The sequence below is a fragment of the Natrix helvetica genome, assembly GCF_964273705.1.
Source record: "Natrix helvetica genome assembly, chromosome: 2".
NCBI classification, from domain to species: Eukaryota; Metazoa; Chordata; class Lepidosauria; order Squamata; family Natricidae; genus Natrix; species Natrix helvetica.
Window position 1 is genome coordinate 38,471,100 of NC_138552.1, and position 24,097 is coordinate 38,495,196.

Here is a 24,097-nt window from a genome sequence, read left to right on the forward strand (position 1 = left end):
TCCTGAGAGGAATATGCCTTTTCAATGCATGCCTTGATCCACCTCCCTAATGAGGAAGAGGCCCATAGAGTCCGGTTGAAAAGAAACTAACAGTGCTTCAGTGCGACGGAAGGTGGCCATCCTGTGTAAATAGATCTTCAGAGCCCTTCGAACATCAAGGGTGTGCCAGTTGTGTTCTAGGCGATGAACCAGGTCAGGGCAGAAGTTGGGTAGCACCAAGTCCTGAGAGCGGTGAAAGATGGAGTTCACCTTAGGTACGAACGCTGGATCCCCCTGAGAACCACTCTGTCCGCATGGAAGGTGCACAGATCCTGTTGCATGGAAAGAGCTGCTAACTCCGAGATCTGGCGGGCCAAAGTGATTGCCACCAAAAATAAAGACTTTCTGCGACATGAAGAGTAGGGAAGTGTCTCGCAGTGGCTTGAATGTAGCTTGGGTGAGTGCCTGAAGAACGAGAGGCAGGTCTCAGGAAGGGTAGTGATGCACGGTGGGTGGATGCAGGTTAGTAGCGCCTTTCAGGAACTGTCGAATGAGCGGTTCAGAGGTCAGAGATCTGTCAAGGCCAGAACACAGGACGGAGGACAGGGCCGTGACGTGGCAACAGAGGGTGTTGGGCACCAACCCAGCCGCCAATCTGTCCTGCAGAAATTGGAGAATGTGGCACGTCCAAGCTTGGAGGGGAGTTACCTTCTTGGGCTGGCACTAAGCACAGAAGGCCTTCCAAGTGTAGTCATAAATACGAATGGTAGCCGGTCTCCTGCTGCCTGGATCGTCCGAATGACATCTGGTGACAAGCCCTCAGTCGTCATTGAGCGCTGCTCAACCTCCATGCGGTCAACTTGACCCACTGTGGGTCCGGATGTAACATGGCCCCTTGGGAGAGAGACTTGTTGAAGAGGGGGATCCTCCACGGGGGAGCGACCGACAGAGACAGGAGATCCATGAACCATGAGTGACGTGGCCAGTGAGGCGCTAGGAGGGTTAACTCCGCCCTTGCCTCCAACAGTTTCCTGATGATCTGCTGGATCGGGGGAAACGGGAGGGAAGGCATAAAGAAGGCCCTGTGGCCAGCGACATATCAGGGCATCCCTCCCCTCCATGTCTGGAGCTGCATACCTTGCGTAAAACCGAGGGACCTTCTTGTTGCGACTACTGGCGAAGAGGCCGACTACGGGGACTCCGAACCATCTGGTCAGCTCTCTGAAGTGGGTTGCATGGAGTTCCCACTCGACCTGATCTACCTGTGAACAGCTCAGCCAATCGGCCATGATGTTGTCTGTGCCCGCAATGTGCTCTGCTCGCACGGAGAGGTTAGTCTCCACCCAGAACAGCAGCTGTTGGGCCTACTTTATAAGCCTCTTGGACAGGGTTCTGCCCTGCCGGTTGACATGGGAATTTGCCGTCATGTAGTCCGGCAGGATTAACACGTGCTGCCCCTCCACCGACTGCTGGAAACGCAGGAGCCCCAGGCGAATCGCTTTCAGCTTCAGAAGATTGATCATTTGTTGTTTTCCTGTATGTGTCCATTGACCCTGTGCACCTCTGTGTCGGAATGGGCCCCCCTTCCCAGCAGGCTGGCATCGGTGGTGATGGTCACCTGGCATGGTTCTCGGAACAAGCAACCCTTTGTTATGGCCTGAGACGACCACCAGGTCAGGGAATTGCGGACCTCGGTGGATAGGGGGATCCGAATCGATGAGCAACTGCTATTGTCTTTCTGGAACCGCAGGAGCAGCCATGGGAGAGGCCTGCTGTGAAACCTGGACCAGGGCACTATTGCAAAGCATGAGACCATCTTGCCTAGAAGTTGGGACAGTTGGAGAAGTGGAACCCTGCGCTGTCTCTGCACCGCCAAGGCTAGCTCCCTGAGGCTCCACTGACGGTCCCGACAGGAAGACCCGACCTAGACCGGTGTCTATGAGGGCGCCCAGGTGAACTAGGGATTTGGTTGGGATTGGTGGCTCTTGGATAAGTTGATTGAGAAGCCGTGGTTTTCCAGAACCTCTACGGTCTCCCGCAGATCCGTGTGGGCCTGGGCCTGGGACCAGGACAAGAAGACAATGTCGTCCAGGTAGCACATAATTCATATGGGACGGGTCCGTAGGTGGGCTGCCAAGGCTGCCAGCAGCTTGGTGAACACCCTTGGCGCGGACGAGAGTCTGAACAGGAGAGCCTGATATTGGTAGTGGCGCCCCTAATAGCAAAAGCGTAGGAACTGCTGGTGTTCTAGACGGATCGGGACATGGAGATAGGCCTCCATCAGATCTATCGAGGTCAGGAAGTCATCCCTGCGGACGCCCTCCAAGATGGTCAACAATGAATGCATCTTGAATCGCTGGTAGACAATATCGCGGTTTAAGGCCCTCCAGCCCCCTGAAGCCTTTGGGATGATGAACAAAAGGGAGTAATACTCCTGTCCCCGGTTGTTCCTCTGGCACCGGCCGAATGGCCTAGATGTCTAAGAGATGCCGAATCGCCTGATCTACCAGGCTTCTCTTTTCCCGGTCCCAGGATACAAGACAGAGGAGGAAACGCTTTGGGGGGTAGGAGAGAAATTCTAGGAAGAGGCCCATTTTCACCGTCTCCCTTACTCAGGCGTCCGTTGTGACTTCCTCCCATCGGTCGGCAAAGAAGGCCAATCGACCGCCGATGGGAATGTTCCTGACGCAGTCACTTACGTCTGCGGAAGGGACGGGAAGTTCCTGAACCTTGGAAGGGTTTCCTGGAAGGGGGGAATCGCTGGTATCCTCTACCTGTCCTGCTGCTGTTGGGGACCCTGATGTCCTGAGTACTGTCTGGCCGGACGGGAGAAACCATATTCCCCATCCGGGATCCGAAAGGACGACCTACAGCGATAAGGAGCGGCCCGATTTTCAGTCATGCGGAAGACGGAGGGGAGAATTTTTTTCTTATCCTTAGATTTGACGAGCTTCGGCTCAAGGGGGGGTCCCAGTTTATCCCTCAAAAAAGGTTCAGAGGTGAGGCACCACTTATTCTTGGTATCGGCCTGCCAAGGCCAGAGCCACAGAAGACGCCTGGCCACTACGGAAGACCCAACTGCTTTAGCCACAAATCTGGCCGCGTTAATGGAGGCATCCGCCAAGAACTGAAGGGCCACTTTCAACTTATTGAGGTCCTGGTGAGACCTCAAATCCGAAGCTGGGAACCTATTCCTCAGTTGCTGGAGTCACAGGAGAGCGGCCCTGTTAAAGAAGGAAGTGGCCGTGGCTGCCCATTTAATCGCCCATGCTGCCGACTAGTGGCCCTTAATGAGAACGTGTTCCATCTCCTGTCCTCTGCCTTCAAGGCATCCTCCGGATTGCTTGGAACAACATTAGGCGAAAACAATGCAGTTACTGGAGCGTTCACCAAGGGGACCTCCAAGGCCTTGGCCAAAACCAGCCCAATATTGTAAAAGCGTTTGTCTTGGGCGGTGGAAAAGGGGCCCGACCCCAGGGACTTCCATTGCCACTGGACCACATCTGAGAAGGGAGATGAGGGGACCACCTCCTTTTGCATAGTGGGCTCTGTGAAAACCAGCCCAGCCGAATCCCTCTTGGTCGCTGGGGACTTGGTGGCCTGGGCTGCTTCCAGATTAGCTATCTTTTGGGCCTTGATGAGAAGGGACCTGAACATAGAAGGTTTGAAAAGCCCGGCTAAGCAAGTCTGTTCTAGATCAGAATCCTCATCGTCAGATAGTTCAGACTCCTGAACATCCCTCTCATCTCCTGAGGATGAAAAACTGTCTGACAAGCCAAGGGACTGTTCCTCCTGGGTAGGGGCCTCCCTTGGGGGTTCCCTGGCCGCTGTTATCTTACCACACTTTGTATGCTTTTTGGAGGCAGAGGACTTTTTTGATGGAGGCCCGCCGCAATGCCCTGTCTAATAGCCTCAGTAATAATGGCAGCCATATCAGGGGAGGCATAATTACTGCGCAGGCCGGGGGTTACTGGTGCCGTTGGGGAGATGGCAGAACCTGCGGCCCCTGGAATATCTGCTCCTTGCGGGGCAGGGGGAGGAAGGGCCACTTCAGCTTCTCTATCCCCCATCTCAGAGCCCTCACTGTCTGAAGATAGCTCTTCCTCAGAACAGGGAGCTTTGGCTGGTGCCGGGGTCTCGGAAGAGGCCGGAACAGGCACTGCCTGGGCCACAGTCTCAGACTGCCTCTGTGCCTCCTTTGGAGCCTTGTCAAATGGTTTCTCTAGGGCCTTTTGTCTCCTTATTTCTGCTCTCTGTGTGGCTTTAGAATTACCACCCTTCTTGGGGGGAAGGGACTTGTACCTGCTAGGTAGGCAAAGGGTCAATGGGCCTTCCAGAGGGTCATCCAACAGAAGGGATGAGCCCTCTCCTGCACCTCCATCCATTGCAGCTGATACTGTCTGACTATATAACTAAGGTTAAAATAATGGAGGTGCCAATCCCCACAAAGGGCACACCAGGGCCCGGATACTGGGTCAATGAGAGCAGACAATGGCCCCTGTGGACAGGCACACCAGGGCCTGTCCTTAGCCTGCAACAAGAGACCCAACAGTCCCTGTGCCAAAGACCTCAAGCTGTTAAGCGAGTTAGGGCTGGCAGCTCCTGTTCCAAGGGAGCTGCACAAGTGTCTCTGCTTCCTAACTGATCCCCTGTGTTGTCTTGGAAGGGGAAAGGAACAGTCCTCACAGTTATGACCTGGCCTCACTTAGTGTCCTGGTGGGATTTGAATCCAAAGCCGTTCCCTGGGCCTGTAGTTTCAATACCTACCCCAAAGGGCACCCAATGGTGGTCTAGAGGGAATCTCCAGGGCTTGGTCAATAGGCTGGGACCCAAAAAGGCAGCCGCCACTAAGCAAATCTTCTAAAATGGTGGCCCCTGCTCTTTTGCGCCAAAAGAATGCTCAAAATGGCAGCTGCGACAGAACAAGCACTGAAATCTCTCTGGCCAACACAGAGAAACCGATCCCGGCTCCCCTCACCCCGTGGATATAAAGGGTGCAAGGAAGCCTCTCCCAGCTCCCTGCACTCCGCTATCCCTTTAAACGGTGCGGAGAAGCTGATTCCAGCTCTCCACACCTCCTCGTGGCCAAGAACAGCGCGGAGAAACCTCTCTTGGCTCTCCGTGCTCCTTTAATTACAAACGATGCCGAGAAGCCAATTCCGGCTTCCCACGCCCTCAAGTGGCTGCAAACAACGGCGAGAAGCCGATCTCGGCTTCCTGCATCCCCACGCGGCACCAAAGGCTCCGCTCCTCGCTACAAGCCTCCCCCGACCCACGCGATCACTCAACAACTTACTGGAGGCCTCCTGCGATCGGCAGCCACCTGCGCTGCCTTCCAACGCCTCGTGGCGCTGATTCCCTCAAGGGAGTCAAGCAGCCTGTAAAGAAAACAACAGAGGGGAGGCTAAATCTAGAAACAATGAAAAAATCTGAAGTTAAATGGAGGAAAAAAGAAAGCTCAGTATTCAGGGAGAGATCGATAGCACGTCTTGTTCAAAAGATTGGTGAGTCTGAAAAGCTGGGGATCTCAGCATGAAGGGGCGGGACCAGTTCTATTGGATGGTGCAAGAATAACCCACACCAGGAGGCTGTCTCCAGTAAGTCAGGAAAATAGATGGGGTGGGGCCAGAGGTGGTATGTACCGGTTCTCCAAACTACTCAAAATTTCCATTACCAGTTCTCCAGAACTGGTCAGAACCTGCTGAATACCACCTCTGAACTGACTTTGTTAACTACAATAATTTAACAATCATTTTGTATAATAATTATTTTATTTAACACTGACTGTATATAATTGTAGCATGGCATTAAAGAACCTTGTGTTGTATCTACTTCAATACTTGAGAAGCAGTTTCCCCCTTTTGCATTAAATTATGGTTCAATGCTTAATTACATCTCCCTTAATCATTCCCTTGTATATAAAATCTGTAGATTTAAATAAAAATGCAATTTTTCATTATAATCTTCACAAGCAATCCAAAACAATTCTACTGAAGTTGAGAAACAGTCATAGGATTTTTAAAATATTTTTCTTTCAAAATATAGTCATGTTTACAAATATCCTAGTACACTAATATGGAGTACTAGTCATGGACATATCTCATCTAAATTTTAAAATATCATCTAAACAAAATGCATTCTATAGGAACAGCAAGCAATATGTGTGCTGTTTATAAATTATGTTTTAATATACATACACATTTTCTAGTAGAAAGGGAGAGAAATCCAAGTTAAAGGAATTATAAAAATATCAACTCGCCTTGAAAATATTTAAAATGGAAAGCAAATTGTACCAATTATTCATAGTAACGTAATTAAAAAAAAGGTTTCAGAATTTTTTGCATCACTATGCAATTTAATTTTATTACAGGTAGTCCTAGACTTATGACTGTTTACTTATCGACTGGTTCCAATAGGTGAACGTAAGTACCACCTGGGGGATATTTATCACCTGGATTTAAAGTTCTGATTATCAGACCCCTGCCATGGCTGTACTTCAGGTGCTTGGCAACATTTATGGCCATTTAAAGTGGGCCTGGATCACAAGATTGCATTTTATAATGGTTTGACCAAAAACCAGCTAACAGCAAACCATGGGTTTGCTTAACAACTGTGGTATTTCCTTAATGAGTCAGGAGTTCGTTTAACAATTGCCACAAAACTGGAGAAAGAAACTTCAATAACCTTTACTATGCTGAAGATACCATCCTGATAGTTGAAAGTGTAAAACATTAGCCCTAAAGCAAAGAACACTGTGAAAAAAATGAGATTAAAATTAAATATAGGCATGGCCAAACTAATGACAATAGGTAGAAGAACCAGCTACAGAATTGACAATGAAGATATCAAAGTGATGGATAGCTTCTCCCCTTTTAAGATCAGCCATCAACTGTAAAGGAACGTAGTCAAGAAATATGCCACAGAATAGCATTTAGTAGAGCAGCCATAAAGAAAAATCTTGGAAAAGATATTCAAATGTTATGATGTGTAACATAATACAAAGATCAAAATTGTGCACATAGTATTCTGTGTGCTACTGTATGGAAATGAAAGTTGTATTCTGAAGAAGCAGAATGTAATTGTTATAATGGGTTTGAAACACTTTTCAAAAACTGACACATAAACATATGTAGGGTGTATTTAAGATCAATTTGCTTTTATTTTTTGTTCCATTCCATATAACTACATTTCAGTATTCCATATTCTTGTAAATGCAAATGCTTTTACTCGAACGGTTTTATAAAAAATGACTACTACTAATCATTTTACTAAAATTTAAAGGCGGCTTTAGTAATTATCTACACACGTTCCCCTGTGAACCTGAGTTGTGGTTAGTTTGTGACTTAAGTTGAAACCAACTCAGAAAATGTCATTTAATGTTGTTCTCTTTTGACACTATGAAAGTAATCTTAAAGGGAAAAGTATGACATGCTGAGTAAAGTATAATGATTGAGCATAGCAAGCAAAGAATATGTCAATGGAGATTCTCAGTCATCCAGGTCATCGTTAAGGCAACTGGACTTTGTTGATTTTCTTTAAAGAGGTTTCGTTTCTTATCCAAGAAGCTTCTTCAGCTCCGAATGGATGTTGGGGAATGGAAGGATTTATATTCCTTGCAGACAACTGGTCATTTGCATTCTTTTTAGAGATGTTAAGGCCACTGTGTCCTTAGATCACCTGAGTAGTGCAAATGGGTGTGGAGCTGGCTTGGAACTGCACGTTGCACTTGGAAAAAGCACTTTTGGGATGACTAAGCATCTCCACTGACATTTAACTATGAACTTTGGGGTGAACACCCTTTGAATGGTGCACAAGTATGAATGGATTTCCAGAAAAATTGTAGGCTACAGGAACCATTTGCGTTTCAGTTTGAGATGCAGACCACACAGATTTATCCCCAACAGTCTGCACCTGTGTTCAACAATGAAGGGACATAGGGCAGAAAACATGCTGCAGAAACAAAATGTCTTCAAAGAAAACAAGTCCAATTTTGAAAAAGCAACTTTGGGACAACCAGAGAATAGAGAACTTGCAATTCATAGTGGTATGGATTTTCTTGAACTGGTCAAAATGACATATGGATTGCAAACTAAATCTGAGTAGGTATGCTATTTTGAATAAATACATAAATTGTGGCTCAAACTACAGATAAGACAGAACGTTTAAAAGTATATGCAAAATAGGAAAATTGTGCTTTGTTTTCATTGTTATAATATGACTGGCATTATTTAGTTTAAATATATGTACTTTTAAAATACAGTATTTCTAAGACATGCATAAATCTGACTCTGGAAAACTAATATATTCCATTTTAATGATTCTAGTATTTATAGTTAATTACAGGAACTCAGAAGCTACATCACTAATTGTAAGGCTGGAATTCCATTAACATTACAGGTAATCCTCAACTTAGCACCAAGACAGAGGTCAGAATTACAGTTGTAAGTTGTACAGGTTACCACATAACTGCACCTGGTTTTACTATCTTTTTCATAACTTTGAACAGTTGCTCGGAGATTGATAATAAGTACTGGACTACCTGTAAGTTATAAAAGTAGTTCTCGCCTAGTGACCACCTTTTCAGTAACTGAAATTGTGATGGTGCTGAATCACTAGTAGTTATGACTGTTGCTTAAAGTTTTGGTCATTGCAGCCTCCCCTCATGGTCACATGATCATAATTTGGGCATTTGGCAAATAGCTCATATGCACAATAGTTGCAGCATCTCAGTCACATTATTGTCATTTGTAATCTTCCCTCCTGGTTTCCTACAAGCAAAATCAATGGGTACATTCCTCTGTTAAATAGCCTTCCTGTGCTCAGGACCTGCTGTGCCATCCATCCCCCAGTATTTTTTCACCCCTACCGTTCCTCTCCCCAACTCATGCATTAGCCTGTGCCAGCCTTTCTAGGAGCTCATATTTGATTCTAATTAAATAACAATAACATAATTAAATAATACAATTTCAAAGAAAAGTATTTCTTATTAACATAATCTTAAAATTATAATCCCAACAGCCTTTTAATTCCAAACTGTCTACAGTTTCATAATATGTGAGGCCTGCATAATATGTGAGGGCCTCACAGCAAAGTAGTTACAACTATGCACAGATGTCAACTAGCTTCCATCATGAGAAACAAGCAACTCTCAATCCATTAAAACATAAGGGGGAAGGAATACAAGTTTTGAACCTGATATATAGGGCTAAAATCCTAGAAGAGGCAATCACCAATTTTCTTAGTATTAAAGGTGTTTACAAGTCTGTAATAATGGAATGTGATCAGAGCAGTGTCCTACTGCATTGCAAATCTTCTACTCCAAGTACTGGTCTAAATGAAGTCTAACAATAAATGTAAAGGAATTAATACAAAATAGTATTCCAAGATTTTATAGGTAAATTTCCCATATGAAAAAAATCAATTTATTTTGTGGTTTTATAAGCACGTGCAAAGTTCACATGGAATAGCTTGGAGAACGTCTGAAATTCTGTTTCCTGCTGGACCATGCCAAACTTTCTTTTTCTATTATGAAAAGTTTAGTTCCTAGAAACTGCCAAGCAATTTGCTTCCCAGAAAAGTCCTGCTCCTATTTCTATCCTTAATGGGCCAAAAAAGAAATTCTGAGGAAAAAACAGAAACTACCCTGTTATCAGAATGCATCCTGCACTCCCAACTGTTCATCTGAGCAAGTTATATCTGTGTTAAGGAAAGGTTGCCAACTCCTGGCTTAGAATGATACATGTGTTTGTTAGTAAACTAGTATACATCTTCCCTAATTCCTTTTGTGTTAAACTACAAAAACAGGACAAATGCTCAATAAGTAAGAATGAAACCAAGGCTTTAACTATTAAAGACACATGTTATGTTATATAATAATTGTACCTAGCTTAAAAATGAGTAAGCACTTGGAGGTAGGGTTGAACCAGAAATTTCTGAATAATCTTCAAATAGAACTTTGAACTTAGAAATTAAATGCTTGTTCAAATACACAAAATTTTGTAGTCTTTATAGTTATATAATTGACAGAACCAGTTAGTGAAAATTTCAAGTAAACAGGTTCAGGATAGTGTCATAAAAAACTTCATGACTGCAGGAGTTTTAGCCAATGGAATATGCATTCAGCGATGAAGGAATGAATTCTCTACTCCTGGAGATCTTCAAACAGTAGCTAATTTTAATTTTTTTAATAATAATTTTATTAAATTTCTAGACCGCCCCCTCTCCCCGGATCATCACTACATGATCATCACTTCCTGAGATGCTCTAGCAGAGGGGTGTCAAACTCGATTCAGGGCCCCATCACACGACCCTCCTGAGCTCCATTTTTTCTGGCAGAGGCACCGTGGGCCGTGGGGTCCTTCGCTGTTTCCAGAGCCAGTTCTAAGCACCCCATGGGCCAGATCCATCCCCCAGGCCTTGAATTCGACACCATTGCTCTAGCAGATCCTGCATTGAGCAAGAGTGGACTAGATGTTCTTCGTCTTTCTGCGGGGGGGGGGGGGAGGCATCTTCCAACTCTATTATTTTATAATGGAAAAAGTGTTTTTTAACCTTTCTGTATCATATTTGTCATTAGAAAAGTACACAATATCAATTATATCTGTTGTCTTGTTTATTTATAAACTACTGGTATATTGTTTACAGTACAAAAAACTTCAAATGCTAGTGAGTTTTTCAGAAAAAAAATTATGTCCAAAAAGGAGCCATTACACTCACGACTACATGACTCAATTACATATTTTAAGCATCTTATGTTCAAAAGTTTGAGGTTCGTTACAGAACATTTCTGAGAAAAACATATTCTGATTATCTCCCCAAATACATTAATTTCATCATTATGGAAAGAGCTTGTCCTTTTTCACAACTGTTTTGGAACAGGACATGTTTTGCAAAATTTAAGATGTGCCCAGGCTAAATTGGACCTTTCTTGGCATCTGGCCCTGTTTGCAATACAATGAATCACCTCCTGTTCTAGAAGTACTATTAAAAAAATGAACCACCTTCAGAAAGACAGATCATAAAGTTACAGAAGAAAACATTTCAGAGAATGAATTTTGGAGTTTTTCATATGAACACACCACATTCCCAACTATTAACCTCCTCAAACTTGTTCTTTAAATGTATTTGTATCTAACAGAGATATAACAACATTGCGTTGAATTAACTATAAAATATATTTTCAGAAATATACAGAGAACAAAATGGTCTTAACTGGCTTTCATTATAAATGCTTATTCCTCATCTCATTAAGTATACTGAACATTTGATTTGGTATTCTAAGAAACTTGCATTCATGTTACAATTTAAATAACCTAAGGACGTGAGCTTACTTTCCTATTTCATTCTGAATCTTGTTCTTTCTCATACAACCATCAAGCTTTGCTGTGTTTTCAAAAGAAAGCATTTAGAATACATCAAATCCTTAACACTACAATCATTAGAAGAGAAAGAAAAGTCACCAAAGCTAAATACAAATAATGGTTCTTCATCCTTATCAACAGCAAGCAACGTTGCTTTCAAGTTCTAGAGACTTCCTGACATGTCAGTGCACTTTTCTTGGCAGCAATTCAGAAGCTATTTGCTGTTCTTGTTTCTTGAATTTTTTACTACTAAGTGTGGCTTTCAGTCTGCATTTTTTAATGGTCTCCTAGCCAAATACTAACTAGACCTGATCCTGCTTAACTTCCCTGCCCAGTGAAGGTCATATATTGCCTATTTTAAATTTTTTGAATAGAGGCCACTCCATGCCAAAATAAATGTTTAGTGATACAAATAATTAAGTTTTGTAATAATTTTTCTTTCTTATTTTAAGCAGTTAGAAAAGCATTTTCCTCTGTATTGGAAGAAAAGGCATTTCCAAGTCAATGGAATTTTGGAAATGAAAGTTAAATCCCATAATTTCCACAAGATATTATCTTCATTTCATGGCACAAACATAACAATTTAAAGAAAAATAGAATTTGAACTTTTCCCTGACTTAATATTTTAAATATATAACTACTTATTTTTGGATTTTCAGAGTTGACATATTTTGTTTAGAATTATTAAAATTAAACCTGCTAAAACCATAATTAAACTAAATAAAGTTTCCAAAATCCCAAAATGTAACTGACACTTAAATGTTAAGCCATACTTTGTGGCATTTTTATGCACACCTAATTAATCACAAAACGTTTATGTCTATTTTTAGAAAGCCCATGTAATATAGTGGTTTAAGGTAGGAGCACTTGGGCCATTTTCAACCAAAGAAGACCACTAGATGTCTCTGGACCGCTCAGTGTCTCTCTACTCATAAGGTTCTTGTTATGGGAAAAACTAGAAACAGTGAACACTACACTATGCACAAGTATCAGGTAAGTGTGTATTTTGACCATATCATCACTTCTCTTCCTCAGGCAAAATGGACCAAAAAAGAGATTTAACCAGTGGCGCAATCCTACCTGTTTAACGGTTTAATGTTTAAATTAACTGTTTAATGGAGGAAAACAGCTGAGGAGCAGCAATCCCCTCTGCCGTGCTACTCATCTGAGAAGATAAAGGTGAATAAGTGCAGGGGTGGGTGGACCCACTTCATCGTCAGGGCGAACCGGTTCGGACCAGTTTGGGCAAACCATCAGCTGGGAGTGAATCCCACCCATGGATTTAACTGACTATGAAAAGTAAAAAATTGTAAAAAGTCTTTCAGACGGGTGCAGCACTCTTGAAATTGCTAAGATATTGGAGTGATCACAGAACCATCAAATATTTTGTTGGACAATAGGATTACAAGAAATGTATTGTAAAAAATAACATACATTAACTCCAAAGATTTGAGAAGAATCAAACATGAAGCTACCAGGAACTCATTATCCTCCAGTGCTGTCATATTTCAGAAATGCAACCTACCTGGAGTGCCGAGAAGTACAAAGTGTTTAGGGCTCGGAGACATGGCCAAGGTAAAGAAGGCTGACCACCACTGAATATGACACATAAGTTGAAATGGCAAAACTGAACCAAGAAATATCTGAAGATAGATTTTTCAAAGGTTTTATGGACTGATGAGAGTGACTCTTGATGGACCAGATAGATGGGCTTGTGGCTGGATCAGTAACAGGCAGAGAGCTCCACTTCAAATCAGACGCCAGCAAGGTGGAGGTGGGGTACTGGTATTATTACAAATGAGCTAGCTCAGTGGTCGGCAAGCCGCGGCTCGCGAGCCAAATGCGGCTCTTTGCACATTTTAATGCGGCTCTTCAGTGTGCCGGGCGCCCGCTCCCCTCCCTCCTCTTGGGCTTCGGAGGGAAGCTTCTGCAAAAGCCGAGTGACAAGTCTCCCAGGCTGTAATTTGCCAAGCTGTACGCGCGCGCCTGTTTTCCACGGCGTGGAGCAGCGGTGAGATTCTGCGCGGCGAGCGATGATTCCGGGGGCCATCAGTGGGGGGGCAGGGTCTCCCCTCGCGTTCCTCATCTTCCCGGATGGCCCCTGGAATCATCGCTCGCCACGCAGCTGCAAAATACCATAAATGCAGGCCAGTTGTTGAGTGTTTCAAATGTGATTGGAACACTCAACAAGGTGACCACAGTGTGTGTGTGTGTGTGTGTGTGTGTGTGAATGAGACAGACAGACAGAGAGGAACAGAGAGAGGGAGTGAGGGAGGGAATCAGAGAGAGAGACTGACAGACACACACACACACACACACACAGAGGGGGAGGGAGAGAAAGATAGACAGACAGAGAGAGACACACACACAGAGAGTGATTAAGTGAATGAGTGAGAGACAGACACATCCACATACACAGAGTGACAGAGAGAGAGGAAGGGAGGGGAGAGAGACAGAGGGAGAGACAGACACACACACACACACACAGAGTGAGTGAGAGACAGACAGACAGACAGACACACACACACACAGAGTGACAGAGATGGGGGAAGGAGGAGAGACAGAGATACAGACAGACAGACAGACAGATAGACACCCAGAGAAAATGACAGAGGGAGACAGAGAGGGAGGGAGGGAGAGAGAGACAAAGAGCCAGAGAGAGAGAGAGAGAGAGAAAGAAAAAAAGAAAGTGGGAGAGAGAGATGAAATTATAAACAATAACATACAAACCTGACTTACTCAAACTATCCAAGGAAATGCAAGGCCAATGTTCACATTAGTGGTTGTGACTTTGTCAGTCATTGTCAGGATGTAATTTTCTCTACATTGTAAGGCAAATTTTACGGAATTTAACGTTATCGATAAATAATATCGTTCTAAAGTTTTTGTTTTATTAGTTGTGTTATTTGTATCCTCCCGACCTATGTGGATACTTGCATGCAGAATATTCTCAATAAAAACTTAATTGAAACTAAAAACAGTGTACCATCCTATGTATTTTCGGTTTTAAAAATGCGGCTCTCAAAATAAATTTCAATCGTGGTTTTGGCGAGATTTGGCTCAGTTGAAAAAAAAGGTTGCCCACCACTGAGCTAGCTGGTCCTTTTTGGATTGAAGATGGACTCAAAATCATCTCTCAAACTTACTACCAGTTTTTATAAGATACTTTCTTCAAGCTGTGGTACTGGAGAAAGTCTACATCTTTCAAGGCAACCATGACTTTTATGCAGGACAATGCTCCATCACATGCATTGAAGTAGTCCGCTGCATGGTTACCCACTAAAGGCCTTAAAGATGAAAGAATAATGACATGGCCCCTTCCTCATCTGACCTAAAGCCTATTGAGAACTTCTTAAATGGGAGATTTACGGTGAAGGAAATCAGAACTCCTCTCTGAACAGTGTCTGGCTGCGGTTGTTGCTGCACAAAATGTTGATCATCAACAGATCAAGAAACGGACAGACTCCATGAATGGAAGGCTTATGGCTGTTAGTGAAAAGAAGGGTGGCTATATTGGTCACTGATTTTTTTTAAAATGTCAGTAATGTTTATTTGTACATTTTGAGTTGGTTGTTTATTATTCTCATGTAACAGATGCAAATTAACAAGTGAGATGGGCAAATTTTCATTTTTCATTTAGTTGCATAATTATTCTGCACAGTTTCCCAATAATTGTACACACATAGATATTCTCCTAAGAAACCCAAAACCTCATTTTTTTACTTTCTTATATATTCAGGTTTGATGTTTATTAACATTTTGGATTGATCGAGCGCACTGTAGTTATTCAATAATAAAATTAATCCTCCAAAATAAAACTTGCCTAATAAAATTGTACACATAGTGTATCTGTTATGTATAAGTTGGGTTGACAAAACCAGAAATGAGGTGATAAGCTACCTGGGAAAGCCAAGAGAAATAATGAAAACCATAAAAAACGGGAAAGTTACAATATTTGGGTCATGTGATGCGACACCCAGAAAAATACGGCATACTTAATCCTCTAGGGAAAGATTGAAGGCAAACGAGGTCTAGGCAGAAGAACAACATCATGGCTTCAAAATCTAAGGGACTGGTTTGGACAAAACTCAGCAGCACTTTTTCATGAGGCTGCTAATAAAAATAGGATCAGCAACATGAACGCCAATATCCAATGACGGATATGACACAAAAGAACACCACAATGTACGTATATCATGTTTAGCTCCTGAATGAAAGATGGGTAATATATCTAATAAGTAAGTCCTTTCTCAGTCATTGTCCCTTAGAAAGACCACAATTACCTCATAAACCTTGACATAACTACTGTTTCTGTAAAACAGGGAATTATAGTTATGACAATCAAACAAGAACGTATTTTACATTAACTACAAACCAGAATTTGCTTGTTTTAGTCCTAGTAATGAAAATGTCTGGTTTTGAATAAAGACCAATGATTAATTGAAGATGTATTTACTTAATCCGAGCATAGTGAAATAGAAAGACAAAAACAGCCACATGAGAATAGAGCACGCAGACACAACACTTCTGCATTTCTTAAACTATGTTCCCTGTGGCCAGATTTTCATTTATTTGATTAGCAGTCAGCCTTTTCCACAGGCCTCCTACACAAAATTTAATCTAAGTATTTATTAAAATGAAACAGATCTTTTAAAACATTTTTATAGAAATTTGGCAGCAATCTTAGGGTTTCTGTGAAAGACACAAATTACAGCGAACCTTCAATTTAATAGACCCCCATTTAGTCAACTTTGGATACAGCAGATCAAATTTCTGCTGACTCTTCTCTGAAATAATGGTCAAGTTCATTGCAACCATTGTAATGAAGTCTATACATTCATGAAAATTTTATCTTACTTTTACAACTTCTACAGATGATCCCAGGAGAGAGGTTACTTTAACTCTCTGGATCATTTTTGGTTAAATTTAATTCTCTTTGAGGTTAGATGACCCCTTCCTTGGTGTTCTCCAACACACTAAATTCCTCCATTGAATCAATTACATTGCAAAACAATTTGAGTATGAATTTTAGCAAGAAACATATATGGAATGCTACAAGTGCTACAATAATTTGTAGATAAGAGCTTCTTATTCTGTACTTCAAGAAAATTTGCAACAGTGGCCAAATATATATAACACATTTTTCAAGCTAAAAATCCAATTAATGTGGCTTGAATACTTCCTGGAATAAGTATTGCAGATACACAAACATAAGACATGTCTGAGAGTGAATAATTAGACATATGAAGTTAAATTGACTGCATCTTTAATTCAATTTAAGCATACAATCTTAACCACAAGCAGATAAGTCTTCATCATCAACAAGTTTACAACATGAACATTTAGTTTTGGGTCAGTTTCACATTGCAGAATTGTTCTTGTCTATATAATTGTTACAGTATATATTAGTTTACCAAAGCTAGCCACAATGTATTCTCACTGGTAAAAGGAAATATCTATTACTTTTTAACATAAATTCTTTAGCATCCAAACAGCCATGCTAGAATCCAAAAAATAATTATGTATGTACAAGATCTATTAAAATTATGATTTATTTCTGCATAAACATGCTTAAAATTGTATAATCACCCTTTTTAATAACGGATTCGCTTAAATAAATATAAACTCTGTAGACAAATGGATGTTAATCCTTAAACAGACTAGTTGCCACCATTATACAGAGCCTGAGCCTACTTACATTAAAAAAAATCCAGAAAGATGTAGACACAGTATTTTTTTTCTAGCAATTAAAAAAAAAAGTTAACCAGAATGTACCATTTTTCAAATCCTTAATTATATCTGAAGAGACTCAGGTCATATATTTATAAAAAGATTAGAATCGTATTATTTTCCTTCCTCTGAACACCACAAATTCTGAAGAAACAACTGTAGCCCTAAAGGGGGGGGGGGGCGACTTTATGTTACAGACATATTGAAAAAAATATGACAATAAAATAACAGCTTTATATAAATGATTTAACAACAATGTATTTTATTGGTGATATTATTCAATTTGACAGGCTTGAGCATCCCCTCCAGTTCTAAGTTGCTTACATCAGTTTCTGATATACCATTTTAAAATATTGTATAGGTTCAGGAGAAAAAGCCCTACAAGACCACTATAGCAAACTGTAAATAATGGGGCGATGAATGTATTTAGATCAAACAGCACCATCTAGCAGTTCCCCTAACTTCACACCAAAGGGTATGCCTTACTTGATAGTAGCTCAGCTTACCTTATATACTGACCAAGTTCTACAGTATTTCAGACAATGTAGTTTTTTTAAAGAATGCCAATACAATAAACATTCAAATTTGCCCAAACTGGTAATTTTATATTTGTTTTCAATCAGGCTTTCATTAATTAGAGTTAATGCAAATTGTCAAAGAACATATAACAATCAGTAGTATGGTTAGTTTTATCCCAAGAGATACAAGTTTTTGTTACATATACAGTATTGTATAGTTATTTAGCTTTATGTGATTCACTATTTTAAATTTTAAACATTCATTAATTTCTGTTTCAAATTTAGTTTTCAGTTCCTATCTTTGTATGTTTTCTGTGACAATATAAAACACTGGACAAATCACTTGGCGTATTTCTTTGTCTTTGGAATCAGGAAGTAACTATCTTTTCAGACTGTTATAGAGGAGAAAATCTTTAGGTGAAAATTCAATGCAAAGTGCCTCAAGAGAAACTTCTCAATCTTGCTTTGCACATTCATCTTCATGTTGTGTAAAAGTTCCAAAGTTCCGTACAATGACATTTTAAAAGGCCACATATATCAAACCGTTTCTGAAGAGATATCCGTAACTCAAACACTTCATCCTGTATCTGTCTAATACACTACTTTACTAAAGTCTTGTTAGGAAGAAAAGAAAATATGCAGTAAATTTCTGATTCTGCTGGGCACATCCTAACCAAAAAGAGAGAGAGAGAGAGAAAGAGAAAGAAAAAAACCTTCATAAACAACTCTCTTGTGTGTTCTACTATTTTCAGTGAGGAAAATGAAAGTTGTAACTACAACTGACAACACTGTGAAAACTGAAACTTTAACAGAACTTTAATTCACAAACTTAATATACAAAAATAGTATTTTACATTTGCTTACTAATATGTTATCACTAGTTTCTAATCTAATCATTGGGCTGTATCCTTTATTGTGGTAACAGTCAAACATTACAGCAAATAGCAAATTATTGTTAGCAAATATTATCTGAATATTTTTTTCATGTTTTCCAAACGACTTTATGCTTAGTTTAAAAAGTTTTGATGTTTTTTTTGTAACTGGGGAAATAATTATTGCATTGAAATTAAGTACTTTTCTGCAAATGGAGAATGTATCTTTATCAATATTCTAAAGGGTTTCCAATTCACCACTGCTATTAACACGTCTACCACCCCAGGATTATCTCCAAATCCTCTCCAAGCCCAGACCCAACTGCTCATTAACAAAATCTTCTCTTTCGCTTTACAGTTCGATTTCATATTTTCCCCTCAACAATCGCGACTCCACCAACAGCCCTTCTTCCTGCGTACCAGGAGGGCCTTGAAAGATAGAAACTAAAAACTACTTCGTCGTATTTTTGAAATGCACGCAGCACCTATCCCTATCCGACCCAAAGCAAGAGCTGCAGATCTGTGCAAAAAGGTGGGAAAGGGGGTGGAAAAGACCCTGGCTCTTGGGTGGGGGTGGGGAGAGCGGGAGAAGAAGAGAGTTGAGTGTCGCGGAGTTGAGGGTTTTGTTTCTTTCCCTCCAGCGGAAGCTTCACACGAGCCCACGGCACGGACTCTTTTGTTACCAAAGTTACTCCAACACCATTTTCTCCCCTCCCCCTTCCCCCAAAGCGACACCATAAACCATGGAGGTGAAGCCAGGGAGAAACAAAACCAAAACACGGGGAGAGGACCCTGAGCCTCCGCGCTAATCCGACTCTGCCCTCCCGCGGAGCCAGGCACCACACCGTCTGTCGGAACCACTTTCAGACCCAGCTAGCTAGTCTCTCCTCGCCATCTGCAGCACAAGAAAAGCGCAGTAGACACGTCCCGTCTTGTCCTACTCCCAGCCCACGCGGGAAAGAGCGCCCGAGACCCGCTCCCCCGCCTCCCGAACCGGGTCCGGCGCACTCCTCTCTCTGGGCTCGGAAGCGTCGCGCATACCCTCCACTCTACACCCCGACTTGTAGCTTTCCCCCCTCCGCCTCTTCGATCTCTTCTTCTTTCCCGCGTCGGGGTGAAGCTCCCCGGTCTCGAGCGAGGCCCCCTCTCTCATAAGCGGTAAAGTTACTTTGTGTGGGGCGTATGCGCGCCCACCTCCCCGCCCAGTCAGGTTGTGCAGTCCAGCGGGCTGTACTCACTTCTCTCTGGCCTGGCTGTCGGACGGGACGCTGCTGTTGCTCTTGCCTTTGCCGTACATGCCTGCAGAGAGCTCCGACTGTCACGCACCTGTCAACCCATCACAGCCTCCCCAGGAACAGCCCAGTCACCATGGAGACGCTGCCACACACACACGCCATTGGCCCGCTGCGAGCTCGGACACACCTCCGCCCTGTGATTGACACTCAGAGACCAGGACAGGCTGCTCTCTCTCCTCCTCTCCGCTGGCTGCCTCCCCCCACCAGCCTCCGGCTCCTCCTCCCCCTCCCGCTCTCCCTTCCCCGGCGCAAGGGGGAATTAGAAACGGTTCTAGAAGGATTTTAAACAACTGGCTGTTCCGTGCGCTAGTCTCTCCGCCCTCCGCCGCTGCCAGAGACGAAGACTACTGAGGAGAGACGGAAACTGCGGACTGGATTCCGTCGTCCGCACCACCCAGGACGGCTGAGGATTTTTTCGTCCGCTTCGCGCGCCTTCGTCACCTCTTCGCCCTGCAACCCCGCAACCCGCTTAGCCAGCAAGATGTTCCTTTCGACAGACCTCGCTCCCTCCGTCTTTTCAGAGCAGAATGGTTACCAGCCGCTGCTGATTCCCCACCCCCACCCCCACAAGTCACAGCCCGATTATTCACAGCCCTTGGAGTCTCTCCCACCACGCCGGGGACACGCCCGCCCGCCGCGAGCCCAGCGTTCCCAGGGCCTGACGAGTCCCCACCCGTCAGTCAGTCAGGCGGCACCAGCCTCCTTCCCCGTCCCGGTGGTGCATTTCTGACCCAGTCCCTACACCGAGGGGTGTTTTTCAAGCCAACTTCCACACAGACAATGACACGTCCTAACAAACATTTGCAAGGCTCTCTGTGCCCCTCACTCTCCAGCCCTGAGCAACCGTCGGCATAACATTCTGAGGCCGGTGGAAATTTGCAGAGTTGGTTCCCAAATGTATCTACTGTATAGATATATTTTTTTAAAAAACATTATAGCCATTAAGTCTCTGAAGACGCTAATAAGTGTTTTGCAGATTGTGGTCCCCCCACTTAACATTTGGGCATCCAGAACCATGGAGGGTATTTCAGGATGACGACTTAATGTGAGATAAACAAGTTGTCCCATGTCCTTCATATATTTTCATGGAGGCCCAATTGACTTCACTGTCCGTGTATCATTCTTCCATGTTTTCCTGCTGATTCTTTTCCCTTTCTTACTGCAGAAATCGACTAAGAAGGAAAAGACAGACTACCAGCACAGTGATTGGAAGTTCTAGGAGCTATCCGTCTGGAACCACCAGAATCTTTCTTGATGCACTTGATTTGAATTGTGCAGCAGTGGTGTATTATGTCGTCATAAGTGCATCTTAAAGCTCCATGACCACTGCTGATTGCATTACAAACATCCATAATATTTGGGAATTCAGTTTTTGCCTGCTTAAAAGTCCAATCAGGCCAGGCCATATCACCAAGCTCAATTCAAAGAAAATGGCTTTCCATTTTTTGTACACCAGGTCACTGTCTGAATTTGCACCATGCTAGTTCCGCTCCCTACAACAGCTTCCTTCTTAGAATCAAGAGGGCACAATTCAAATAAATAAACCAGAGTCACTTGGTTGAGTTGGGCCGCTATAAAAACCTGAATAAATAAAAAAAAATGAATAAAGTAATCTGATTTATTAAATCCCCCTTTGGCCAGGCTCAATGTTTGCAAGGGCAAACTGGTTCACAGATTCATGGTGAAGCCCTCAGGGAAGTAGGGCGGAATAGTAAAGCATTTCAGATCATTTTCAGACCAAGATCTGTTATTTAGTTTTTTGATAAACTTTAATGAAGTAAAGGCATGTTTCATAGTTCCTTACGATTACTTCTGCTTTAATTCAAAAGACTCCAACTATGCACCCCAGTTTATACATTTAAAATGCAACTAGGCCATGGAGATGCTAGTAAAAAGAGTAATCCATGAAAAACTAAAGCCGATTTCTGATTTTGGGAACAGGATGCTAAATAAAGTTGTGAAAATAATTAAACATGGGAAATTCACTAGAACAATGTTTGCTATGTAAACAATAAATATGGCTATATGGTGAACATATCAAAAACTAAAGTTTGTGTGGATTTATACTGTCTCTTAAAAATAATATGAAAAAGGAGAAAACTAGTTAAGGATGCAAACTGCAAAGCAGGAGACTGAGTTTTTGTCTTGCCTTACTTCATGAAAGCCAGCTCTGTGCCTCACTCTCTCTCAGCCAACAAAGTTGGGCAAGAAGCTGGTGGTTCAATTCCTGTCACATCCAATCGATCAACTTTCAGTTTATTAAAAAAAAAAGGTGGGTGGGTGGTCTCTGCATTTGTGTAAGAAAAGTTAGGAAGAAAAACATGTAAAGCATTTTTTCCAGAGTAAAAAGTAGGGAAATGAATATGTAAAAAATCACAAGTTGGAAATTACATTCCCATTCTCTCATGGCAAGGCTGGATTCACACACACTGTACCATAAACCGTAATGTGATTTGTTTGCTAAGTGTGTTATGTGAACATAATGTTCTAACCAGCCTAAGTCTGCAGCAAAAGCAATTCTACATCTGTGTATGTTGCATATAATTAGTTATAGCAGTAATTCTGCTCTATGGGAAGCTCCTCCTAAAAACTGAAACCAGAAAACATAAAGACAACCCTTACAAAGTTACAACCTTAAGTAAAGACATACATCAACCCTAACAATAGCAATTACGTTTTTGTTGCATTTGTATCCTATCTCTGTGGAGTAGTTTGCTACTTGAGATTGAATTGCAAGTGAGAAATCAAAGGCAGAGCAGACACAATAGTCCAAGAAACGGGTTCCTGAAAAAAATCAAAGGATCAAAATATCCTCTTAGATAGTTCTTAATCATGATGATGGTCATATTCACAAATTTTATTTGCAATGAAATTTCTTTGGAAGTCTTAAACTGGCAGATTTTCAACTGACATTGGACTGAACTGCTTAGCATTATTAAGAACAAAGGCATCAGCTGACTAAATGATGGCTCTTCTTGTAGCAGGCAGGCTATTAGGTACCCAAGCTTTGACGCACTTAGGTTTAAAGGTGGCAACCATCATTTTGTAATGAATCTTGTACAAAGTGAGAACTACTACAAATTGGATTTTGGGCAGGAATCATGCAACCATATTCTGGATTAGTTGAAGTGATCAACCCATTTCCAAAGCCAACCTACCATAAATACATTATGGACAGCCAATTTGGTCTAGGCACCAGGCTTGAAAGAGGGAGACCATGAGTTCAAGTCCCATCTTAATTATGAAACCCAATTAGGTGACTTTGGGACACTCTGTCAACACAACTCACCTGGCAGGGTTGTGGAGAAAATAAGAGGAGGAAGGTATGAATATGTTCTCTGCCTTGAGTTATTTGTAAAATACCAATAGCCCTTAGGTTTACATACTGCTCCATAGTGCTATATAGCACTCTGAGTGATTTACAATGTCACATATTTCCTCCCAACAATTTGGGTCCTCATTTTACCAACCTTGGAAGGATAGAAGGCTGTGTCTACCTCAAGTCTCCTCAGGATCGAACTGCAGATTGTGGAAAGAGCTATACTGCAATACTGCGTTCTAACCACTGCACCACCAGAACTCAAAATAATAAAGGTGGGTTACAAACAATAACAATAACAACAACAAAGTATGCAATGAATTAGTCAACACCTGACAAGGAAGAAACAGTGCAGTTCTAGGATAACTCAAAGAAATACCACAAGGACGCAGCTTGTTTAAAAGAGATGGATAAGAATAAAAAAGAAGCTGAAATGAAAGAACTGGTAATAACAGCAGATATGTTGGCAAACAGGGAAGGAAGATCAAGAATTGGTCCAGTACCAGGCGAAGATGAACTGCATGGTTTTTGGTGGAAGTATCTGACTGATATACACCCACTCATTGCCAAGCAGTTTTACAACATACTGCAAGGAAGTCAAATAGAAGAGTGGCTAACATTTGACCAAACCTACCTGATAATGAATGAGCCAGCAAAAGGGGCAGCTCCAGGCAACTATAGGCCAATTACTTTCTTACCAACAACTTTCAAATTACTAACTAGCAAGGTAGCGATGTAGTCTTATAGCATCTGAAAACAAGCTTTTTCTACATGAGCATAGGAACAAAAGATCAACTCCTAATTGACAAGATAATTTTTGAAAACTTCAAGAGAAGGAAGATCAACTTGAATGTACTGTAACTTAGATTGATTATAAGAAGGAATTCAACTTCCTGCCAAATGATTGGATAATCAAGTGCTTAGAAATAACAGGAGTCAGTAGAAACATCAGAAGCTTTGTACAAAGATCAATGGCACAATGGAAGATACCGTTGCTGGTCAATGGTGATAAATTGGGAGAGGT

General features: G+C 42.1%; 1 protein-coding gene across 7 annotated transcripts in view; it reads right to left on the reverse strand.

The window, feature by feature from the left end:
• The window catches only part of SSBP2 (single stranded DNA binding protein 2), a 157,701-nt gene extending 137,806 nt beyond the window's left edge, over positions 1–19,895 (reverse strand). For 2 of the 7 annotated variants that reach the window (XM_081944539.1, XM_081944540.1), the window contains exon 1: positions 19,698–19,885. In XM_081944539.1, coding sequence (XP_081800665.1) covers positions 19,698–19,756 — 59 coding nt within the window. In that variant the 5' untranslated portion in view covers positions 19,757–19,885. Of the gene's footprint in view, positions 1–19,697 lie in introns of all 7 variants that reach the window. The other 5 variants (XM_081944544.1, XM_081944541.1, XM_081944542.1 and 2 more) reach the window with 4 other exon arrangements.
• Between the last annotated feature and the right edge of the window lie 4,202 nt (positions 19,896–24,097).